General features: G+C 60.3%; 1 protein-coding gene across 3 annotated transcripts; it reads right to left on the bottom strand.

The window, feature by feature from the left end:
- Window positions 1-2,467: 2,467 nt before the first annotated feature.
- Window positions 2,468-10,240, bottom strand: CLCF1 (cardiotrophin like cytokine factor 1). Of its 3 annotated transcripts, none has more exons than XM_056801238.1 (3): window positions 10,002-10,240; window positions 4,833-4,999; window positions 2,468-3,495 (listed from the first exon to the last, which is right to left on the bottom strand). In XM_056801238.1, exons 1-3 carry the CDS (start codon window positions 10,123-10,125, stop codon window positions 2,998-3,000), a joined length of 789 nt encoding a protein of 262 aa, XP_056657216.1. In that variant the 5' UTR covers window positions 10,126-10,240; the 3' UTR covers window positions 2,468-2,997. The 3 variants fall into 3 exon arrangements, with proteins under 3 accessions (XP_056657216.1, XP_056657218.1, XP_056657215.1); XM_056801240.1 differs by lacking the exon at window positions 10,002-10,240 and adding an exon at window positions 9,202-9,982; XM_056801237.1 differs by lacking the exon at window positions 10,002-10,240 and having other exon boundaries at window positions 4,833-8,473.
- Window positions 10,241-21,093: the final 10,853 nt, after the last annotated feature.

Raw genomic sequence — 21,093 nt, 5'->3', positions numbered from 1 at the left:
GAGCGGAGGGGCAGGCGAAAGAACCAGGAAAGAGTCGCCTCAGGAAAACCAAGGGAGAGGCATCTAGCAGGAGCATACGGGCGCCAGTGCCAGCGGAGGGGCCCTCGGAGTGAGAAGGTTGGACGGTGAGGCCCGCGGCATGCTGGGAAGGGCTGTTCTGTTGGAGCCCGCTTGGGCAGCCAGAGGGAAGCAGCTTGATCCAGAGACCCCTGGAAAGACTCTGGCAGAGTCCAGGAGGGAGAGGAGGAGGCCCCGGCCCAGGGGGCGGCTCAGCTCCGTGGATGGCGGGAAGATGCTGGGAAGGGAGAAGGGCAAAGTGAGGCAGAAGAGCGGCGGGGATGCGAAGGAGCGGATCGGAGAACATGGAGCTGCCAGGGCTGGAGGAGTGGCAAGAAGAGGCGGCCTGGAGAGAGAAGGGCCCGGGGAGAAGAGAGCGAGTTGTGTTTGAGCACGTTCACGACACGCGCGGGACGTCCAGCTTGGGGAGTCCAGGACCCCGGAGAGGAGAGCCGGATGCACCGAGATCTGGGGACCATCTGCAGGGGGATGGTCGTTGAGTCCATGGGCGACGACGACGAGCTCACCATGGGCTATAGTGTAGGGAAAGAGGAGAGGGCGCAGGAGAGAGCCTGGGGGGGGGAGCAGGAGAGCCCCATGTCAGGAAAGCCTAGAGAGGAGAGCAGGTGGCGGGCAGGGGCTGCAGAGGAGCCCACAGGATGCCCTCCAGGAAAGCCCAGTTAGGGACGGAAACCTGAGTGTAAAGGTAGCTGGGGTGTGAGGGGGGTCAGGAGCCCAGGGCCTGGGTCTTCAGCAGCATCAGTGCCGCCCCTGTGCCCGAGGACCCTGCTTTCCAGTCCTGCCCAGGCACTGGCTGTATGACCTTGGGCCAGTCACAGCTCAGCTTCCCCATATGTAAAAAGGGCAGCACCTCCTGCCGCAAGCACGGTTAGGGGCAGTTACCTGGGGGAAATGTCCTGTGCTAGAAGAAGGGGGGTGTCAGGTGACTGCTCCATGCACGTGTGAGAGAGGGAGGGGAGAGAAGGGAGGCCCAGGGAGGCCTTGACTAGGCACTAAAGCTCTTTGCCAGGGCTGCCACCCCATTCCTCTTGCCCCCAGGCCCTAGAGGGCGCGAGTGGTGCAGGTCCCAAGTCCTGCAGAAGCGGATCGGAGGCACTAGGTGGTAAGAGTGTGACCGCCAGCCAGTTTCTCCTCTGGAAGTGGCCCCCTTCGTCTACACCCTGGCCGGCTCTTTTCTCCTCAAACAGCTGCATTCAGGATGCCATTCTCTCCTTCCTGCTTGCCAACGCCAGCCATCTTTCTGCACTGCTCATTTTCCTCCATGTCCCAAAGTGTCCGGCCCGCGCCTCCTCCAGCAAGTCCTCCACTGCCTAGTTTTTCTCCTGCTAGCTCTTCCTCCTCCTCCTCCTCCTCCTCCTCCTCCCAACCCCTGTAGATGGGTGTTCCCCAAAGTCCCGTCTCTCCCTTCCGCTTCCACGTTCTTTGTTGATCCTTGGTGGTCCCCGTCCCTGACGTATCCTCAGCTAGTGTCTGTACAGATACTTCCAAGTCTCGTCTCTCCACTTGCTTGGCTTCTCTTGGAGCAGCAGGTCTCCTCCTGCCTCGGGGACCTTCCCTTGGACTCCCTCCATCCCACCATGGCCCAAGCGGCCCCATCGCCCCCACCAGCCTGCGCCTTCCCTCCCCCTCTCACGCCTGTCCATGGGGCCATCCTGGCCTCCTCCCTTCCCCCTCTTTTCCAGGCTTCCCCAGTCCTTCCCCCCAAATACTCCTGGGAGTGGTTTCCGGGGCTACCATTCTGCGCGATGGGCCCCCCCATTGCCCGCCTGGTGTCTTCCCTTCTCCACAGACATCTCCAGCCGTTCTTCATGCAACTGCCAAAATGATCCTCCCGGGGCTTCGATCCGGGCCTCCACTCCTGCCCTTCCAAACCCGCTGGGGCTCCCTCCTGCAGAAAATGCAGACTCCTCGGTGTGGAACTCAAACCCTCCCCAGCCTGCCGTGACCCCACTCTGGAGGATCTTAGCACCGGGGCTGGGCGGACCATCGGCCACTATCTAGTCCAGCTCCCTTGGCTCCCAGAGGAGGAAACTGAGGCACTGGAAGATGAAGAGACTCTCTAGAGGTTGCAGGTAGCAAATGCTGTTCTCCCTCCCTCCTGGCCACCCCTTCTCTGAAGCCCTCTCAGGTTGCGCACAGCCCGGAATGGGGCCCCGTCTGTCTCTCTTATCCTTGGAAGCTCCTGCCTTCCCCATGCCGTGGCACAGGGGCCTTCGGGCCACGCTCCCCCCCCCCCCACGTTCTGCCATCCCACTTTGCAAGTGCCGCAGCGTCTCTTCTCCCCCCTCCCCCGTTCCCCGAGTCACGGACGGCCCCCCCAGTCCTGGAGGACCAGGAGCCAGGAAGGAGGCCCAACGGGGGATGAGGCCAGGCGGGGGCAGAGGAGGGCTCTGGGGAAAGCATTTTATTTGTTAATACAAGAATAGAAATTCTGCAATAAATACCATCTAATAAATAACATCTCCAAATAAATAAATATTAATACAAACAAACTGAGAGTTGTGAGTGGGGGGCCGAGGGGTGCTGCCCTCTCCTCGCCCCCGAATGCTACCGTCCTCAACAATGTAAACTTTTAGGAAACTCTGTGACTGTGGCCGCCCCGCTGGGCCGGGCGGGGGAGCCAGCAGGACGCGAAGGAGAAGTGTGAGGCCAAGTCATGGGCACGTCTGCGGGGAGGGGTCCCCGGCGCCCACCTCCCGGCCCTGCCCCAGGGGGGAGTGTGGGCTGGCTTAAGGCAAAGGGACGGGGGGCGGCTGCCCCGGAAGGCACTTTTGCTGTGGGCGCCCCAGAAGTGACCGATGCTCCGGAGGCCGGAGCCCGGGGCCGTCCGCTCCCCAGAAGGCTGTGGGGGGGGCTCGGAAGCCCCCGGGCCCCCCAGGAGGCTGGGAAGCTTATTGCAAGGCAGGGGCAGAAGAGAGGTCAGAGGTCAGCAGCGGGGGCCTCCAGGCGCAAAGTGACCGCCGCGGCCGCTCTGGGCTGCATCTTCTTCTTCAGCCGGTTGAAGTCCTTGGCTGAGCGCCACAGCCAGGTCTGCAGCTCCTTCAGCAGCCAGAAGTCGTCCATCTTCTGGAGGAAGTCGCTGTGGGGGGGGCCGGGGGCCCAGGCAGGCTCGGCCCCCTGGGGGGGCAGCGGGTAGCCCAGGGCGGCCATGACGCCGGCGATGCTGCCCAGCAGGCCCTGCAGGCTGGTGCAGAAGTGGGCCAGGCTGCGGCGCAGCTCGGCCGTGGCGGCGTGGCGGTCCAGGCCCTGCAGGTAGCAGAGCAGGTGGCTGTAGGCCTGGTAGTTCTGGGCCAGCCGCAGGCGGTCGTTGAGGCTTCGCCACACGTCAAAGTTCACGGTGGCGCTGGGCAGGGCCTCGGCGCTCAGCCTGGGCGGGTTGAAGTCCGGCTCGTTGAAGGGGGGGCCCAGGTAGTTCAGCTGTGGGGGGAGAGGCCGGGCGGCTCAGAGGGCGGGGGGGTGGGGGGCAGGAGAGCGGGGGGGGGCAGAGAGCGGGGAGGGGGGCAGAGAGCGGGGGGGGGGCGCGAGAGCTGCGGGGGGCACGGAAGAGTGGGAAGGGGGGGTGGGGGCAGGAGAGCTGGGGGGGGCACGGGAGAGCGGGGTGGGGGAGCAGAGAGTAGGGGGGGTGGGAGAGCCAGGGGGGCACAGGAGAGCGGGAAGGAAGAGGCGGAGAGCGGGGGGGGGGGGGGGCGGGAGAGCTGGGGGGGCACGGGAGAGCGGGGGGGGCACAGGAGGGGGGGCGGGAGAGCTGGGGGAGGCACCAGAGAGTGGGGGGGGCGCAGGAGAGCGGGGGGAGGGGCGGGAGAGCTGGGGGGGCATGGGTGAGCGGGGGGGGGAGAGCGGAGAGTGGGGGGGTGGGAGAGCCAGGGGAGGCATCGGAGAGTGGGGGGGCGCAGGAGAGTGGGGGGAGGAGAGCCAGGGGGGTGCGGGAGAGTGGGGGGGGCCAGCTGAGAGAAGGGCCGGCTGGCAGGGGTTAAGGAGGGGCCGCAGAGGAAGCCGAGGCGGGCACAGACCAGTCCTCGGAGAAGTTTGGCAGCCAGAGACGGGCCGGTAGCTGGAGGGGCGGCAGAGAGCCCAGCGAGGGTTTCAGAGGGGGGAAGCCGGAGGACCGAGGGGGGGCACCTTCCACCCCCCAGGAGGGCCGGGGAGGGGGAGGGGCCGGGCCTCCAGGGGCCCGGGAAGGGGGTGGCGAAGCGCCGAGGAGGGGGCGAGGCTCGGGACAGGCCAGGGCCCAGGGGGAGGTTCACACGCTGACAAGCTCAGAGACAAACTAATTTCCTCGGTGTATCCTGGGGCCCAGCCAGCTCCCCTCCGCCCTCCGCCCTCCCCTTCCCTGCCCTGGCTCCGAGCAGCCTTGGGGTGCGGGGGAGGCCGGGGACGGGCCACCTTCCCCTCCTGGACGCCCCAAGAGCGCCCAGCCGGGAGGGAGGGGGAGGTCAGACAGAGGGGAGGCCTAGGCTGCAGGGGCCCAGCGTGCGAGGCCGGGGCGAGCCGGGACACAGGCGTGCGAGTGGGGGCCGCCCCCAGCCGGGCCCCACCCGTGCCAGAGACACCACAACACGGTGTAAACAGAGGAGACTTCCCCAGCCCCCAGGGGGAGGGGGCGGGCTGCTGGGCCGGCAGCCAGTGGGGCAGTGGGCCAAGGCGGGTGCGAGTCCTGCCCACATGCCTAGTCCTGGGGCCGGGAACGGGGAAGGGAGGGGGAGCCCAGGGGAGCGGGAGGGAGGGGCGCCCCGGCCCGGAGCCCCCCTACTCACGTAGGTGCCCGCCAGGCTGCGCAGCTGGTGCTCCAGGTAGCGGGTGAGGTCGTAGGTCTTCTGGATGGAGGGGCCGGGCCCCGGGTCCCCCGTGCGGTTCAGGGCCGGAACGGCAGGGAGGTGCCACAGCACAGTGCACAGACAAGCCAGCATCCCCCACGAGTCCCCTGGAGGCGAGAGACCACAGAGGGGCCTGAGGGGCCGCCGGGGCCCTCCGTGTCCCTGCCCGCCCCTGGCTGGGAGGGGAGCCGGGAGGGACAGGCCGTGGGCGTGCGTGCGCGCCTGCTGGGGTCCCTCCCGTGGGGAGGGCAGGGAGGGGGCTGAGGCGGGATGTGGCCGGAGGTGATTCCACTCCTGCCTTGGGCCTGGCCTGTTTGGTGGCTCCACGCCGGCACGCGTGCCAGAAGCGTGCCACCTCGGCTCGGTGGCCTTGAACCCAGGACCCACCCAGCCGCCCATCAGGGGCCCAGAGCCAGGCGGGAGCCCAAAGGCCGTTGAACCGCACGCGCGGCTCCGGGACTGACGAGCCTGTGTGAGCTGGGCCGAGTCACGCGAGAAGCCCAAGATGGGGCGGCCTCGTGCGTGCGGGGCAGATCGGGGCTGCTTGGCTCGGGGGTGGGAGTGGCATGAAAGCTGGCCGTTGGGTCACGGTCCAGAGAGGGTCCGGCGGGGCTCCCTTGAAGGGTTCGAAAGTGGCTCCGAGTCCGTGGTCTGGCGGGGCTTGTGCTGGGCCTGGGCCAGGGTCAGCTTTGCACAAGCTGCCTCAGAGGCTCGGGATGCTGGGCGGGCTTGCTGGGGGACCTGCGCCTTCAGACGAGGAGACCTTGGCCAAGTACCTTCTCCTCTCTCGGCTTCAGCTGCCTCCCTTTCGAGAAGTCCGTGCCCGGCTTGCCTCCCCTGCCTGTTGGGAATGCCAGCCCATACCCAGCTTTGCCCTGTGATGAGCTGGGCGGCTTGGGCCTCTCCTCCCAGCCTCCATCCCCGGAGGAGGAACCCTATCTCGGCTGTCACTGGGGGGCGTTGGGGCCTCTGGGGTGGTGACTCAAGCCCACCGCCTTCCCCTTTGCCCCTGTGGCTGCTCCGTCCTCTTAAAGCTGCCACCCAGCCCCTTCTGTCTCTGGGGCCGCTGGGCCAGCCCTTCACTTGGGATCCCCAGAGACATTCCGACCTGCCCAAATGGGCCTCCGAGGTCTCCTCAGGTTAGGAAACAGCCCAAGAGAGTGGAAAAAGCACTGGGCTTGGCAACAAGAAGTTGGGCCTGGAATTCTGGCTCTGCCCGGACCAGCTTTGTGGGCTCGGGGAAGTCCTCAGTTTCCTTATTTGTAAAGGGATGCCCTCGAGGGCCCCTTCCCAGCATTTCCTTGTTTGGAAGTTAAAAAACAGTCCTTCCCCCCCTCCCCCAGGTACTCCCCTCTTGCCTCGACACCCCCCTTGGGTGCCATTGGGCCCACACTTGCTGTCCTAAAGGAGTGACTTGGCCCCGTCAGGCTGTACTCCTGATGGAGGGTCCCCCACGTTCAAGGCAGGGATGGTGCTGCTCCCCAGGATCTTGGAGCCTGGCCCTGGAGGATGCTGGGAGTTCTCCGGGCCAGGCTTCGGCTGGAGGTGGGAATGGGGCCCCGGGGTGCTGTGGGCAGCCCGGCTCTAGCCCTTCGCCCGGGTCCCGGGTCCCCCACACCAGGGAGATGCCTTTGACTAAAGCAGAACCTCCTCATCTGGGCAGAAACACTCCTGAGATTAACCAGACGAGGCCGGTGTTTCCAGGAATATTTCAGTTCTGAGGTAACTGTGTCACCGCTGGGGGGGGGGGGGAGCTGAGGGATGAAGGATGGAGAAAGCAGGGAGAGCAGGAGGGGGCGGCTGGGCCCTCCCCCACCTGCCCCCAGCCTGGTCTCCATCTCCAAGGCTGGGAGGGGACGGTGGGAGGGGCAGCGGACACCTGTGTGCCCCAGGAAGCGGGCCGCCCCTGGGGAGAGGAGGCCGGCTCTGGGCTCCGGCTGTCTTTGGGGGTGCTGTGGTCCAGGAGCCCCCCTCCCCTCCCCCAGCCTGCCTCTGGCTGCCGCTGCCGATTGTTTACATCCCGTCTCCTCTGTGTTTATAAATCCAGCTGAGCACGTGAGGAGCTAATGAGCCAGCTCAGGTTTCCTGCTGGAGCACCCCCACCCTGGCCCCCACCCGGCCAGGCCCCTAATTCCATCCAGATCCCTGGGCCCTGGGAACGGAGGGCCCGAGCACACATACACACACACACAGCCCACGCAAGCGCATGGCCACCCCACACGGCTGCACACGCAGGCACACACGTGTACACGAGCCTTGGCCCAGCAGCCCCAACAGTCCCTGGCCTGCAGCCCTCAGCCTGACCTCACCCAGTGTGTCTGGGGGGAGCCTGGAGGCCCCAGTATGCCATGGAGGTGAAGGACAGGAGAAAAGCCTAAGAGGGGCCTCGGGGCCAGCAGGACCCCAGTGAAGCAGTGGGGGAGGGGGCCAGCCTCCAGGGAGAAGGCTGCTTGGGGACCAGAGGAGGCTGAGGAAGGCTCTTTCAGCCCCCAAGAGTGGGGGGAGGACAGAAGGGGTTACCAGAGCCCTCCCCAATTTCACATGGAAGAAACAGACCCAGAGTCAGTGCAGACCATCTGACCCCCTCCAGCTACCACCCTTGTGTGACTCAGGCCCCCAGCCAGGCAGCAGAAAGTGGGTAGAGGTTCTCTTCTCTTCCTCCTCCTTTCTGCTGCTACCTGAGCTGGCCTTTCCGGGAGGTCCTGCCTCCTCCCCCTCCCCAGAAGGACTCCTCTTTCTTCCCAGCCTTGAATAAAGGGCTGGATGGGGCTCCACTTCCGAGGGGAAACTAAGGCCCAGAAGGAAGAAGCAGGGGGACGGGTGAGGGAGTGGAGAGGAGAGCAGGCCTTTTCTGCCTGAATTCAGAGCGTCCTGTGGGAAGCCCGGTGTGTGTGAGACCTCCGGATGTGGTAGCCGGGTGGAAGCACCCCCAAGGAAAGGCCGGGGCAGAGGCAGGGCCGGGAGGGCTCCAAGGCACTGCCAAGCCAGGGGGGAGCGAATCGCGAGTGGGAGCCGGCCGAGGACCGGGAAGGAGCAGTGAATGGAGAGGAAGCCCGGTGTGTGGGAGAGGTGCTGGTGAATGGCATGAATTAGGGGCGGGCTGGAGAGCTCGGCTCCGGCTCCACCGCGTGGACCGGAGCCCAGAGTGATTGGGCTAGGCCAGAGGAAGGCCACGGCCAGGGCTGGGCTGGGGGGGGGGGGGGGGCCAGGAAGGGCTCCGTCTGCCAGCTCTTGGGACTGCCTCAGTGGACGCCTCCTTTGTTAGCTCTGCCGGCCGCCAGTCGTAGAGGACTGCCGGCCGGCTGTGCCGGGCACACACTGTACTAGGCACGGCCAGAGGAATGCCTCCCGCGCCTCATCTCTGGGTGTCTCCCGGCCTTCTGTGGGTGGCCCAGCCGGCCCGTCTCCCCCAGATGCCCTGCTCCTCTGGCCCGTGGCTTGCCCCAGCCCTCCCATCCCTCTCGACAGTGGGAGAGACTGACCATCCGCGGGAGAGGAAGGGCGGCCGGCTTTGGTGGGACCCTTGGGGCGCCGAGGAAGGGGGCCCAGCGAGGGGAGGGGCCTCCGTGGGAATTAGCGCTGGCCGGGTGGGGGGGTGCGGGGGGGGGGGGGCTGGCGGACTCGAGGAAATGGGGGAATCCCTCGGGGTCTACAGCGGAAGAGCCCTCCGGGGCTGGAGGGGGGCAGGGAGATACTTGGATGCCTCGAGGGGAGAGTTCTTGGGAAAGTTTTCGGGGCGTCCCTGGGGTGGGGTTTAGAGGAGTACTTGAGGCCTGGGGAAATGAGGTTGGGGGGCTTTCTCTGGCCGGACCCCAAAGCGATGACCTTGCTCTTCCCGCCCCCTCCCCCCGCGGCGCCTCCTTCCCCCTGTGTGGCCCCTAAGCCCCCGGCCCCGCCCCCACTCCCCCCCTCCTGGGAGCTTCTCCCTTCCCAGCGGCGGGGGCGGGGTCAGGGGGACTGACGGAGTCTCTGGAGCCGAGAGATGCCCTTTCCCCCTCCCGTGGCGAGTTCCCACCTCCAGGCGCGGCCGAGACGGAGCGGTCCCCTCCCCTCCCCAGCCCTCCCCCGGGGCTGAGGACTAACTGACTCCCTTGGCCGCAAAGCGGAAAGTCTCCCGCCGGCCGCTCCCCCGGCCCGTGACGGGCTTTTTCCTGCCCGGGTCCGGCTGGGCCGCCCCCGCCCCCTCCACTAATCACTCCCAGGCCGAGACGGGGCCGGGCCGGGCCGGCCTGAGTCCGCCTGGGCCGGGGGCGGGGACCAAGGAGCAACCCGCTCGGGCCCCCCCCAGGCCCGGCCGCCTCCCTCTTACCTGCCGGCTCCCCGGCCACGGGGAGCATCGTGGGGTCCGGCCGGGGCTGCTCCCAGCTTCGCGCGCGCCCCAGCCCGCAGAGGAGACGCTGAGTCCTGGCGGCCCGGCCCGGCCCGGCCCGACTCTCCGCTCCCTTTCCTTTCCCTCCCCTCCCGTCCCCTCCCCTCCGGGTGGGCGCAGCGGCGGGGGCGGCGGGGACGAGCGGCGGCTGAGTCCAGCTGAGGTGTTGGCCTCCCCCTGTTCCCCCTCCGTCCCTCCGGCCGGCCGGCCGGCCCTAGCTCGGGCTCCCCCCTCTCCCCTTCCCCTCCCTCTTCCTCTCTCCAACTCCCCCTCTTCCCCTTCTCTCTCCCTCCCGCTCGCTCGCGTCTCTTGCGGGTTCGGACTCCCCCCACCCCCCGCCGTCCCCCTTGTCTCGGTGTCTCTCCGTGTCTCTGTCTCTGCCTGTCTCTGTGTCTCTGGCCCTGGCCCTGCCTCTGCCCCGGGCTCGCTCCGGGGCTCCGAGGGTGGCGGGCTCTCCCCGCCCCTGGCTCGCTCGGGCTCCTCCTGCTCGCTCCGGGGCTCCCAAGTCCTCGGGCTCGGCTCCTCTCTCCCTTTGTGCGGGGCCGCTTGTTGCACCCGAGCCCGGCCCCAGCAGCCGCCCAGCCGGGCGGCGGACTCCGGGAACGGGCCGGCCGGGCCGGAGCTGCCCGGGGTAGCCCCCCGGGGGGCAGGGAGGGAAGCGGCTCCTGAGGGTCCGGGGAAGCGGATCTGCAGGCGACCGGAGAGGAGGGGGGAGGGGGGAGGGGGGCGCTCCTTCCTACCTGCTCGGAGGTCCATGGGGCCGGGGGCCGGGCAGGGGCCGGGCGCGGCTCCTCTCCCGGAGGCTGGCGGAGTGGGAGGGAGGGAGGGAGAGCCGCGGCTCTGGCGAAGCCTTCCTAATCCCATCCGCCAAGCCCACTCGCAGGTTTTTTTCTCTGGCTCGGGGCTTTTTTTTCGGTGTGGGACATTCTGCGAACTTTTTTTTCTTTTCTGACGTGTAAGGCTGGAACCACAAATTGTAGCGGCCCTCCCCGGGGGTGGGGGGAGGAGGGGGGAGAGGAGGGAGGGAGGGAGGGAGGGAGGGGAGGGCTTCTCTCTCTCCCACAGCATCCAGGGGGGGTGAGGTGAGGCGAGGCTGCGGTACCACCCTGGGCCTCCGGGGGGAGGGGGGGAAGAGGGAGGGCAGGAGACAGTCGGCAAACACTGGGGAAAAGGGGAAGGGAGGGAGGGAGGGGGGCCGAGAAGGGCCCTTTCTCTCTTGGGCTCCCTGCAGCGTCTGCCGTCCGTCTGCTCGACCCCTGCCCGGATGCCCGTCTCCACCAGAAGCGGACTCCGAGCTAGCCCCTCTCATTGCCCATCGCCTCCTGCAGTCCGATCCCAGCCCCTCGCCTCCATCTAGGACCGTTCGCCGCCCCCCCCCCCAGCCAAAGTAGTGACACATCCCCCACCCCCACCCCGTGCCAATGAGCTGGCCTCTCAGCCAGAGATGGGGTTCTCCCTGCCTCCCTTTGTCTGGGGAGCCCCCACCCCTCTCCCCATTGTCCCGGCGCTCTCCCCATTCTCCGAGCTCGGACTGGGGCCTTCGCTGAAGCAGGTGACTTAGTGACTTGGGATCCCCCCTCCCCTTCCCCTCTCTGGGAGGGCGCCAGCTCGGAGCTGAGAGCACTTGGCACTGGCCTTTCCCCTGAAAGTTCACGAAGTTTGTCATGCTTTTTCTTAATGTCAGCCCGAGTGGGGGGGGGGGGGGAGGGAGATTTGTAATTCATTAATCAGCACGAGGCACAGGACCAGTTTCAACACAAGAGGTTTCTGTGGGTGACTCAGCCGTAACTCTCCCCATTCAAGACCAGAGGACAGACAGACTGAAAGAACTTCGCCTTTGGGGAAATGCTTTCCTCTGTAGAGATTTGGCTTTCTCCTTCCTTTGGGGCTGGGGGGAGAGGAGAAGCTGCCTTGGCTGCCAGCTCTCTTCCTTCTGTGGGCAGGAGGTGGGATGAACTGGAGACCTAGGGGACCCACGAGCCTAGAGTCTCTCTCTGAAGGGGCTCTGTCTGTCTGTCTCTCTCTCAGCTTTCATCTCTTCTTCCTGTCTCTGTCTCTGTCTCTCTCATGTCTCTGTCTCTCATCTCTTCTTCCTGTCTCTCTCTTTCTGTATGTCTTTGCCTTTCTCTCATCTCTCTTCCTGTCTCTCTGTCTCTGCCTGTCTCTCATCTCTTCTTCCTGTCTCTCTCTTTCTGTCTTCCTTTCATCTCTCATCTCTTCTTCCTGTCTGTCTGTCTGTCTGTCTCTCTCATCTCTTCTTCCTGTCTCTGTCTCTCTCTCTCATCTCTGTCTCTGTCTCTGATCTCTTCTTCCTGTCTCTGTCTCTGTCTTTCTCTCATCTCTCTTCTTCCTGTCTCTCTCTGTCTCCCTTTCATCTCTCATCTCTCTTCTTCCCGTCTGTCTCTCTCATCTCTCTGTCTCTGTCTTTCTCATCTCTTCTTCCTGTCTCTCTGTCTCTCCCTCTTCCTTTCTCTCTAAAGGCTACCAGAAGGAGAACATAGGAAGAGCCCCACCTGGTCCCTGCAGGCTCCCCCATAGCCTCTGGGAGCCCAGAGCCTGGCATCTCCGAGGTGCTCAATGAATTCCTGTGGACTCTGAGGAGGGTCATTTGGTCCTTAAGTGAGTCCTGCCTGAGAGCCGGGAGCCTAAGATGGTTTTGTTCTGAGTTGGGGGGCCGCAGGGAGAGGGCAGAATAGCAGAGCTACAGCTGGAGGCAGACTGGGGGAAAGGGGACCCTCTCAGGGATAAATTCCAACAATCTCTCCCCAGGGGGGCCTGGACCCACTGAAGGGGGGCAGGAGAAGGGGCCTGAAGCCCCCTGGCCCCCCACAGCCAGCCCAGCCCAGCCCAGTCTGGGTTTGCAGGCCAGGCCATTGCTGCTTTCCCAGGACAGCTCTTCCCTTTTCTGCAGGGTGAGAGCTGGGGAGGGGGAAGTTTGTTTTCAATTACCTCACTGGAGTGGGACAGACTTGGTTGGTGGATTTTTGTGCTCTCTTTTCTCTAAACAAGGAGAGAAAGGGCTGGCCCGGGGCTGGGGGCAGCAAACTTTCCAGGGACACCAGTTAGCTGCTGGGACCAGACTGGTCTCTGAGGGAGAATGGAAAGAGCCTCCTGTGGCCACGCTTCCAGCTCCCTCTGGGCTTGGGAGCCTCCCTGGGCAGCCTCCTGTCACCCTTGCCAGGCCAAGTAGACAAAAGCCAGGAGGGGCGCCTGCTGGCCAGGAAGAAACCCCAGGAACTGCCCAGTGGAGAGGGAGGGGGTGGGGAGGGAAGAGGACCTGCTCAGAATGAGCCCTGCTCGGTTGGCCTCCCCTCTTCACAGCCGAGCTCACTTGCAGCCTTTCTTCTCTGGCTGGGAGTTTGGAGACAATATGGTTTAGATTTGGCTGAAGCCCCTCAGCACCTTATAAAGCACCTTGCTGAGTCAGGGAGAAAGCAGCCCCAGAACAAGAGGGGAGGGGGTGTGAGAGAGGGAAGGAGAAAGAGGAATGGGGGAGGGAGGGGAGAGAGAGGGATGGAGGGGGAGAGAGGAGAGAGGGAAAGAGAGACAGAGAAAGAGGGATGGAGGGAGAGGGAGGAATGGAGAGGAGAGAGGAATGGAGGGGGAAAGAGAGAGGGAGAAGGATGGAAGGAGAGAAACAAGAGGGAGGAGAGAGGATAGAGAGGGATGGAGGGGGAGAGAGAGGGATGGAGGGAGAGTAACAAGAGGGAGGGGAGAGACAGAGGAGAGAGGAAGGGAGGGAGGGACAGAGGAGAGACAGACAGGCAGGAGGAAGAGAAAGGAGAGGGTCAAAGGAAGGGAAGATGAGGGAATATGGCTTAGGGAGGAGAGAAAGGAACAGTGAGACAAAGTGAGGCTACTGGAAGGAGGATGAAGGCATTTGCCCTCCTTTCCAATTATTCACCCTCTGAGGGCCCCCAGAAGTCATTTGTGCTCAGGAACTGTGGGATGTCACCCCCGAGAAGGCTTGGAGGGTGATGTGTGGGGCCATCTGGCCACCCCGGGCGTGGGCACGGGCATGTACATTTGGGTTCTCCACTCCATTGCCCATGAAGCCCAGCCACATCCTCTGGGCTCTGGGCCCAGCCCTTCTCCGGATCCCCATTGGTGCTCCCCCCCCCCCCCCCACTCCCCCTATGGCTCCCGTCTCTTCCCAGGACAAGGCTCCTTTCTGCAGGAAGCTTACCTGGCTAGCTCGGCGCCAAGATTCCCATGTGAAGTGACTACAGAGACTATACTGGCAATGTGTGTCCCAGCTGCGTGCTCAGGACTCAGCCTTGGAGAAAGACAGTCTCTCTTCGGGCGGGGGCATGGAAGCTCCCAAAAGGAAGAGGAGTCTGGCGGGGTCTCTTTTCCTGCGCTGGGAGATGACCAGCCTGAGGCTGGGCTCCAGCCGGGAGGGGAACAAAAGGACCACAATCACCTGGGAAGCGGCATCTGCATTTCTTCACAAAGTAAGCGAGCTGAACTCAAAGCTGGCTTCCAATCGGAGGCTCCAGGCTGTCTCCCTCCCGGTGGCAGCTCACCCAGCAGCCACCCCGAGGTGGTCTGGGGCTCAGTGTCCCTCCACAAGGGGCGGACTTCCCGCTCTGCGCTCCAACTCCAGAGAATTCATCCCAATGACTCTCTATGAGTTTCACAGATCAAGGGGCTTGGAGGGCACTTGTGCCGCCTGGCTGCAGCACAGCAGCAGCCCCGGGACCCAGTTCCCTCCCCTGTCCCCCGGGGACTCTGGAAAGAGCCCAGGGTTCTTTGGGAGCCAGGCCCGGGGAACCTGGGCCCGCATCTCCTCTCCTGATTGCTCCGGCTTCTCTGGCTATAAAATGAGCTGCGACGTCCCCTGCCTGCCTGCCTGCCACGGAGCAGTGGAGAGAAGGAATGCCGGTCCTGCAGGCACAAGACCTCCACCCAGCCACAGCTCTACCTGGGGGACCCTGGCCCGAGCAGGGATGCAAAGAAAGAAGGGGAAAGGGCTCATTAAGCACCCCCTGGGTGCCCCGTTTCCTTCTGAGCATTTGGGGCTGGAGAGAGAAAAATCAAGGCAGTTATTTCCCCTTTCTGGGTCTCAGATTCCTTCTTGTAAAATGAGGGAATTGGATTACAATCAAAATGGGATTCTTTTGGTTCTAGATCTAGGATTCTCTCAGTGTAGGGGTGTTGGAAGCTAAGATTTAGTCAGGAAGACCCGAGTTCAAATCTTGCCTCAGATAATTATTAGCTAATTTTTTAATTTTAATTTTTAAAATTAAGCTAACTTAATTTTTTTCTTCCTCAGTTTCCTCATGTGTAATAGGGAGATAATAATTGCATCTACCTCCTAGTGTTGTTGTGAGGAGCAGATTAGATCATTGTAAAGCCTTTATAACACTATCTATTACTTTTTAAATTTTTTATTTAATTAGATGATTTCGAATATTTTTCCATCGTTACAGGACTCATGTTCTTTCTCTCCCCTCCCTTATCAGACACACAATTCCACTGGATTTAACATAACACTATCTATTATTAAGGCCAATGGATAGAGCATTGGGTCTGGAGTCAGAAGACTTGAGTTCAAATCCAGTCTCAGATACTGACTAGATTCTGGGCAGGCAAGTGAATTGACCTCCCTCAGTCACAGATTTCATATCTGTCAAATTAGTATAATAAAAGCACCGACCTCTCAGGGTTGCTGTGAGAATTAAATGGGGTATTTGGAAAGTGCTTAGGACAGTGCCTGGCACATAGTAGGTGCTCCATAAATGCATGTTCCTTTCTCCCTTCCCTTGGAAGGACCCAATGAGATAATATGTGAAAAGGTGTTTTTTTGTTTTTTTTTTAATGTTTCTTTTTTTCCTCCTTTCCTCAGACTCCCAGGTTCAGTCCACAGAGCTTGGTAGGGGGAGAGACTAGATGGTGATTACACTTCCATAATGAAGGGGGAGGGGGAAAGTCTGGCCATCCATTTGCAGGGTGTGTTGGCCTAGGGTTTCATCTCTGGGGAGAGCCTAGCCTTTCCACTCCGGAATTCTACGTGTCTGCCTCTGGGTGGGGGTCCCCTTCCCTGGCGGTGCCTGGCGCCTCTGAAGAGGGGCTCTTCTCAGCTCCAGCAAGCATCGCTCAGTGCCAATGGCAGCCAGACCAGAAAGTCCTCCCTCTTCCTCCCCTTTGAGTTTCCAGGATTGATCCCCCCGGCAAAGACAACAAGCCCCTCCAGGTGCCTTTCCACTCCTAAGTAGCAACGAGGGGCCCAGAAGAATTCTCCGGAGAGTCCCTGGAAGCTGCCATTGGGAGCAGAAGAGCCGATTGCCACTTGGGATGATCCGAGTTCAAGCTGGAATCCTGTACCCTTAAGTCTCACCCCAAACAGTCTGCCACAGAGCCTGAAATTCCTCCCTCCAAGGAGTCCCTTCCATTCCGCCAGGCTCTCGGGCCTCCGAAGCCCCCTTTCATGTGCACAGGACCAGGGAGGGGCCTTCTCTGAAGCAGGTTGGAAAAAAGAATTATGCCAGCCCCCAGGGAGAGGGTTCGAGGAAGGAGAGGCTCGGACAAAGGCCACCTTCAAGCAGACCACCTTTTCTGGCTGATATTGGGTTACGATCCGCAAATAAAAACGAAGAGTATAGTTAGAGGAAAGAGAGGACCTCGTGGAGGTAGTCCTGAAAGAAGTGGGGGATTCTGGGAGGCCTCGGTAAGGAGGGAGGCCGTTCCTGAGATGAGGGAGGCTGAGTTTGGTAGAACTTCTTCATTGGTTCCCTTTGATTCTCCCACCACCTCATTCTAGTTTGGAGCCACAGCCTGGGCAAAGGTGTGGAGATGGGAACTGGGACAGCTTGGAGGAGGCAAATTTGGCCAGGATGCAGTGTGGTCAGGGGATGGTCAGATCCTGCCAGGTTGCACCCTGTGGCAAGAGGAAGCTCCTGGAGCTTTGGGACAGGCGTGTGCCTGGTCAGACCTGGCTGGGCTTCTGTCCTTGGGGAACTGTGTGGACTGGATAAGGGAAGAGACTTGCAGCGGGCAGGCCAGTCAGGAGGCTTTGCTAAGAGCTCCATGAACAGATGCAAAGTGAAGTCAGCAGAACCCAGGAAGCAATAGACGGGCGGCTGGAGCAAGGGAAATGGGCCTGAATGCAAATGGCCCAACCGAGAAAGACCCAGGTGGACGGCCGCCAGGAGTGATGAAGAGAAGTCCCAGCCTAGCCCTTTGTGGGGAAAAGGGGGGGCCTTGGCCTTCCTAGTGCCCAAGGGTGGGACTTTCCCACGTGTCCATCCGTGGTGGGGATTTTTTTTTCCTCTTTAAAAAATTCTGTTTCTTCTATGGAATGACTCTCTGGGAGGGAAAGGAAGAGGGATGTGCGGGATAACTAGGATGCTGCAAGAAATAAGAGAGCAATAAAAAGCAGCTATTGCAGTGATTCATGTGGGACCTGGAACAGGGCGTTTATTGGCCGTGAGAGTGAAGAGGAGGGGATGGATACAAGAGATGTTGTAGAGAGAAAATCTAGAAGCTTAAAAATGGATTGGCCAGGATGACTAGGTGGCTCAATGGAAGGAGCACTAGGCCTAGAATCGGGAGGACCTGCGTTCAAATGTGGCACCAAACACTTCCTGACTGTGTGACCCTGGGAAAGTCACTTCACTCCCATTGCCTAGCCCTTGCCCTTCTGTCTAGACAGAAGGTAAGACAGAAAGTAAGGATTAAAAAAAACAAACAAAAAGATTAGACATGGAGGCAGAGGGAAGGGGAAGTGTTGAGGGTGCCCATCTATTCTTGTGCCAAGCTGTTTAGTGACATTCGTCCTTTGAAGTCATCTTGAGCACCCCCCAAAGGGTCCCCCCCACTGCCATCCCAAGACACACCTATAAGTGATACAAAATGTCAGAATCTCACAGCTGGATGCACCCCGAAGGGTTATCTAATGCAACCAAATTCCTTGTCACATTCCTTCGCTTTAAGAAATCTACTTTTACTGTTGCCTAAAGAGGAAAAAATCAACCCAATTCATGGACACATGGGAAGAGTCTGAACACTGGCGGCCCCTGAGAACCTCCACGGGAAGGCGGGCTGGGTGTGTCCCTTCCTCTCTGCTCATAGAGCCCCCCTTTAGGGTTATTGCTTTGTTCCATTCAACTTTGGTCTTTCTTGGTAGTTCTTTTCATTTCTATTGTGGCCCTTATTGTGTCTCTTGTTTTCTTGGTTCTGCTAAATTTACTCTGCCTCAGTTCACATCAGTCTTTTCATGCTTCTCTGTATTCAACACATAAATCAATGTTTTTAATACCCTCGTCCCTTCTTAGGATCCATACTGTGTATTAGTTCCAAGGCAGCAGAGCAGTAGGGGCTAAGCAATGGGGGTTAAGTGACTTGTCCAGGGTCACCCAGCTAGGAAGTGTCTGAAGTCAGATTTAAACCCAGGACCTCCAGACTCCAGGTCTAGCTCTCGGTCCACTGAGCCAGCCAGCTACCTCACACATCTCATTTCTTTCATTGTTTCCCAATGTGCAGAGTTTTTAATATGTAATAAAGAGGCATCTACATCCCCATCCTTTTATTATTATTTTAATATTTTCTTTTCCCAATGACATGCAATAACAATTTTTAACAAGAGTTTTCAGAAACTACAAGATCCAAATTGTCTCCCTCCCTCCCTTCTCTCCCCGTTCTTGGAGATGGCAAGCAATAGGATTGCTATCCATGTATTATCACGTGAAACTTTCGTCCATGTTGGTCGTTGTTGTAAGGGAAGAATCGGATAAAACCATGAACAAGTTCATGTGAAGGACCATCTGCTTTGACCTGCATCCGCCTGCAGCTCTTTCTTTGGAGCATTCCACACCCACGTCCTTCCGCATCGTCCTGGATCGTGGCACAGCGGAGAGTCACACAGTGTGGCTATTGCTGGCTCTGCCTGCCTCACTTGGCATCAGTTCATGGAGATCTTCCCAGCGTTCTCTGAACTCCTCCAGTTCGTCATCGTGGTCCATCCCCACCCTGTGCCACAATGGGTTCCACCGTTCCCCAGCGGACAGCCAACGTCCCTTTAGCTTCCAAGTCTTTGCCGCCGTAAAGAGAGCTGCTGTGGATGTTTTGTCCGAGCAGATCCCCCCCCCCCCCATCCTTAAAAAAAGGGATGCAGACCCAGTAGTAGCGTTGCAGGACCCCTCTGGGCAGAGCTCCACGTCGCCCTCCCCATGCTCGGCTCCGTTCACCCTCCGTTGTGCCCCCCCCCCCCCAGCACGACTCTCTTTCCTTCAGGGTCCCATCGGCCGGTGGGAGGTAAATGCGCATTTCTCTAATAGAGCCGGATTTGGAACATTTTTCCTATGATTGTGGATGGCTTTGATTTCTCCGGCTGAAAACTGCTTCTTCGTATCATTTGGCCATTTGTCGATTGGAGAACGGCTTGTGTCTTTGTAAATTGGACTCCGTTCTCTAATACTTGAGAAATGAGACATTTGTCCACGTAGATCGTTGCTCACGTTGCCGTAATATCATGCCATTTAATTCGTGTTCTTTCTATTACATCTCTTTTCTCAACCCTCACCGGCCGTCTTGGAGTCAATACTGGGTATTGGTTCTGAGGCAGAAGAGCGATAAGGGGTGGGCCATGGTGGGGAAGGGCCTTGTCCAGGGTCACCCATCTGGGAAGTGTCTGCGGTCAGATTTGAACCCAGGACCTCCCATCTCTAGGCCTGGCTCACCATCCACTGAGCTACCCAGCCGCCCCCTATTACATTTCTAAATGGGCATCCATTGCAGGGGAGCAGCAGCCCACCACACTTGGATAGCTCTGGTTTCCTTTCCTCGGGCCCCTGTGGATCTGTTGGCACCATGTCTCCTCGCTCTCACCTCTAGGGCCCAGCAGAACCAGTCGAACCCTTTGCCTGTCTTCTTTCCTCCAGCTCAGACATTCTCATTTTCCTCAGCCATGTTCATGTGGCAGAATCTCCAGGCTCTTCCCCAAGCTGGCTGCTGGTGCCTGAAAACTCCCCAGAAGATCAGCACGACTCCCAAGATGATGTTCCTCGCGGTGGGCTCTGCTCAGGGCCCTTTCAGAGAGGGCTGCCCAGGCACAGGAGTCCCATCTCCAGGCAGACAGACGGGAAGGGGCTCCCTTCCTGGCCCGGTATCCAGCCTGCCTCTTCCTGCTCCAGCCGCCATTTTGGTTCCTTCCTTCCTCCTGCCTGGGCCGAAGATCTTCTCCCCATAGAGTAAACAGGAGGTGAACAAGCGATGGATGAGCCACTCTGCCGGCTGTCATCTCCCCATCACACCGGAGCCTTCCCTTCCTGAGTTTCTCTACAAGCCCAGCCCTCTCTTGGATCAGCCCTGGCGGCTCTCAGACGCCTCCTGTCCGCCTCTCCGGCCCTTCCGAGGGGCTCTTCCCAGCTTGGGCCACGGCGGAGGCTCTCCGGGCACCTCCTCTCCTTCCATCTGTCCTGTAAGGCTGTTAACACTCGACGAGGGTGAGGGAGTTCCCTGATGATCCGCCTCACACGGCACACAATTTCCTTTCCTCCTCAGAACGTTCCCCTTGTGTCTGAGAGCTTCATCGTTGGGAGCTTTCCATTCTTCCTTGGCTAACTTCCACGGAGAACTTTAGACCGCGGGATCCTCCCTCCCCTCCTCGGAGGCCTGGGAAGTCTGCTCTCCCATAACCCAGGGCACCTCATTCGTGTCAGCCCATGCTCAGGTTTCCTCTCCTCCTCCAAAGGTTTCCATCACTTCTGCCCAACAACTCACTCTTCCTCCTTGGCAAGAAGCAGATTGGGAGGGAGGAAAGGCCCCTTCTGGGTTCCGCCATCTTTCCAAGGATGAAATGATCATGAAGGCAACAGGAGAAATGATTAATTCCCTTGTTTGGGGTGGAGAGAGGGAGAGAAATAGAGGCAGGGAGAGGAAAAGAGAGGCCGAGAGGAGGGAGAGAAAGAAAGAAAGAAAAGGAGAGAAGAGAGAAAGGGAAAGAGAGGCCAAGAGGAGGGAGAGAAAGGAAGAAAGAAAGAAAGAAACAAACAAACAAAGAAACAAAAAAAGAAACAAACAAAAAAGAGACAGGAGAGAGGGAAAGAGAGGCCAAGAGGAGGGAGAGAAAGAAAGAGAGAGAGGGAAAGAGAGGCCAAGAGGAGGGAGAGAAAGAAAGAAACAAACAAACAAAGAAACAAACAAAAGAAACAAACAAAAAAAGAGACAGGAGAGAGGGAAAGAGAGGCCAAGAGGAGGGAGAGAAAGAAAGAGAGAGAGGGAAAGACAAGGAGAGGCAGAGAGAGTAGAAGGAGAGAGACCCAGAAAGATAAGGAGAGGGAGAGGGAAGGGTGAAATAGAGAGGAAGGAGAGACCCAGCACATGTCCTGATGATTAATTCTCTATGGCCAATTCGCTCTCTCTCATCCCCTAACAACTCTAAAACAGAAGAGCGAAGGCTATGCCATTGGAGGTTAAGTGACTTGTCCAGGGATGGCACAGCTAGGAAGTGTCTGAGGCTAGATTTGAACCCAGGTCCTGGCATGTTAGCCACTGAGCCAGCCCGCTGCTTCCTGCCATCTGCCATCCTTCCTGTTTTTGCCCACATGCGAGCACCCTGTGGACTCTGAGCCTCCCCCTCCACTCCCTGAAGTTCAACATCTCCTCCCTTGAGCACGGGGCATCCTCTGAAGAGCCAAGTCCACTCCCACCTCCCCCTCAACCAGTGTTGGGCCTTTGGAGCCGGCTCTGGGCCTGGGTGCCAGGCAGCGGCCCTCGGAGAGCCTTGGGTGCCTCCGGGAGCCCGATGAGACACGGAGGAGCTCATGGGCAGGAGGTCTGGAGCCCCAGGAGGAGCCCATCGTGGACAAGCTGGCTCCGTTCTGCGGGGGC

The sequence above is a fragment of the Monodelphis domestica genome, chromosome 6 (genome assembly GCF_027887165.1).
Source record: "Monodelphis domestica isolate mMonDom1 chromosome 6, mMonDom1.pri, whole genome shotgun sequence".
Lineage (NCBI taxonomy): Eukaryota > Metazoa > Chordata > Mammalia > Didelphimorphia > Didelphidae > Monodelphis > Monodelphis domestica.
This window is presented reverse-complemented; position numbering and strand designations above follow the sequence as displayed.

Coding starts and splice junctions, on each gene's coding strand:
- CLCF1 (XM_056801237.1), bottom strand. CDS start 5,291: ATGGGCGGCTGGGTGGGTCCTGGGTTCAAGGCCACCGAGCCGAGGTGG. Junction 3,496..4,832: donor GCAGCCTGGCGGGCACCTAC/GTGAGTAGGGGG, acceptor CTCCCCCCACAG/CTGAACTACCTGGGCCCCCC.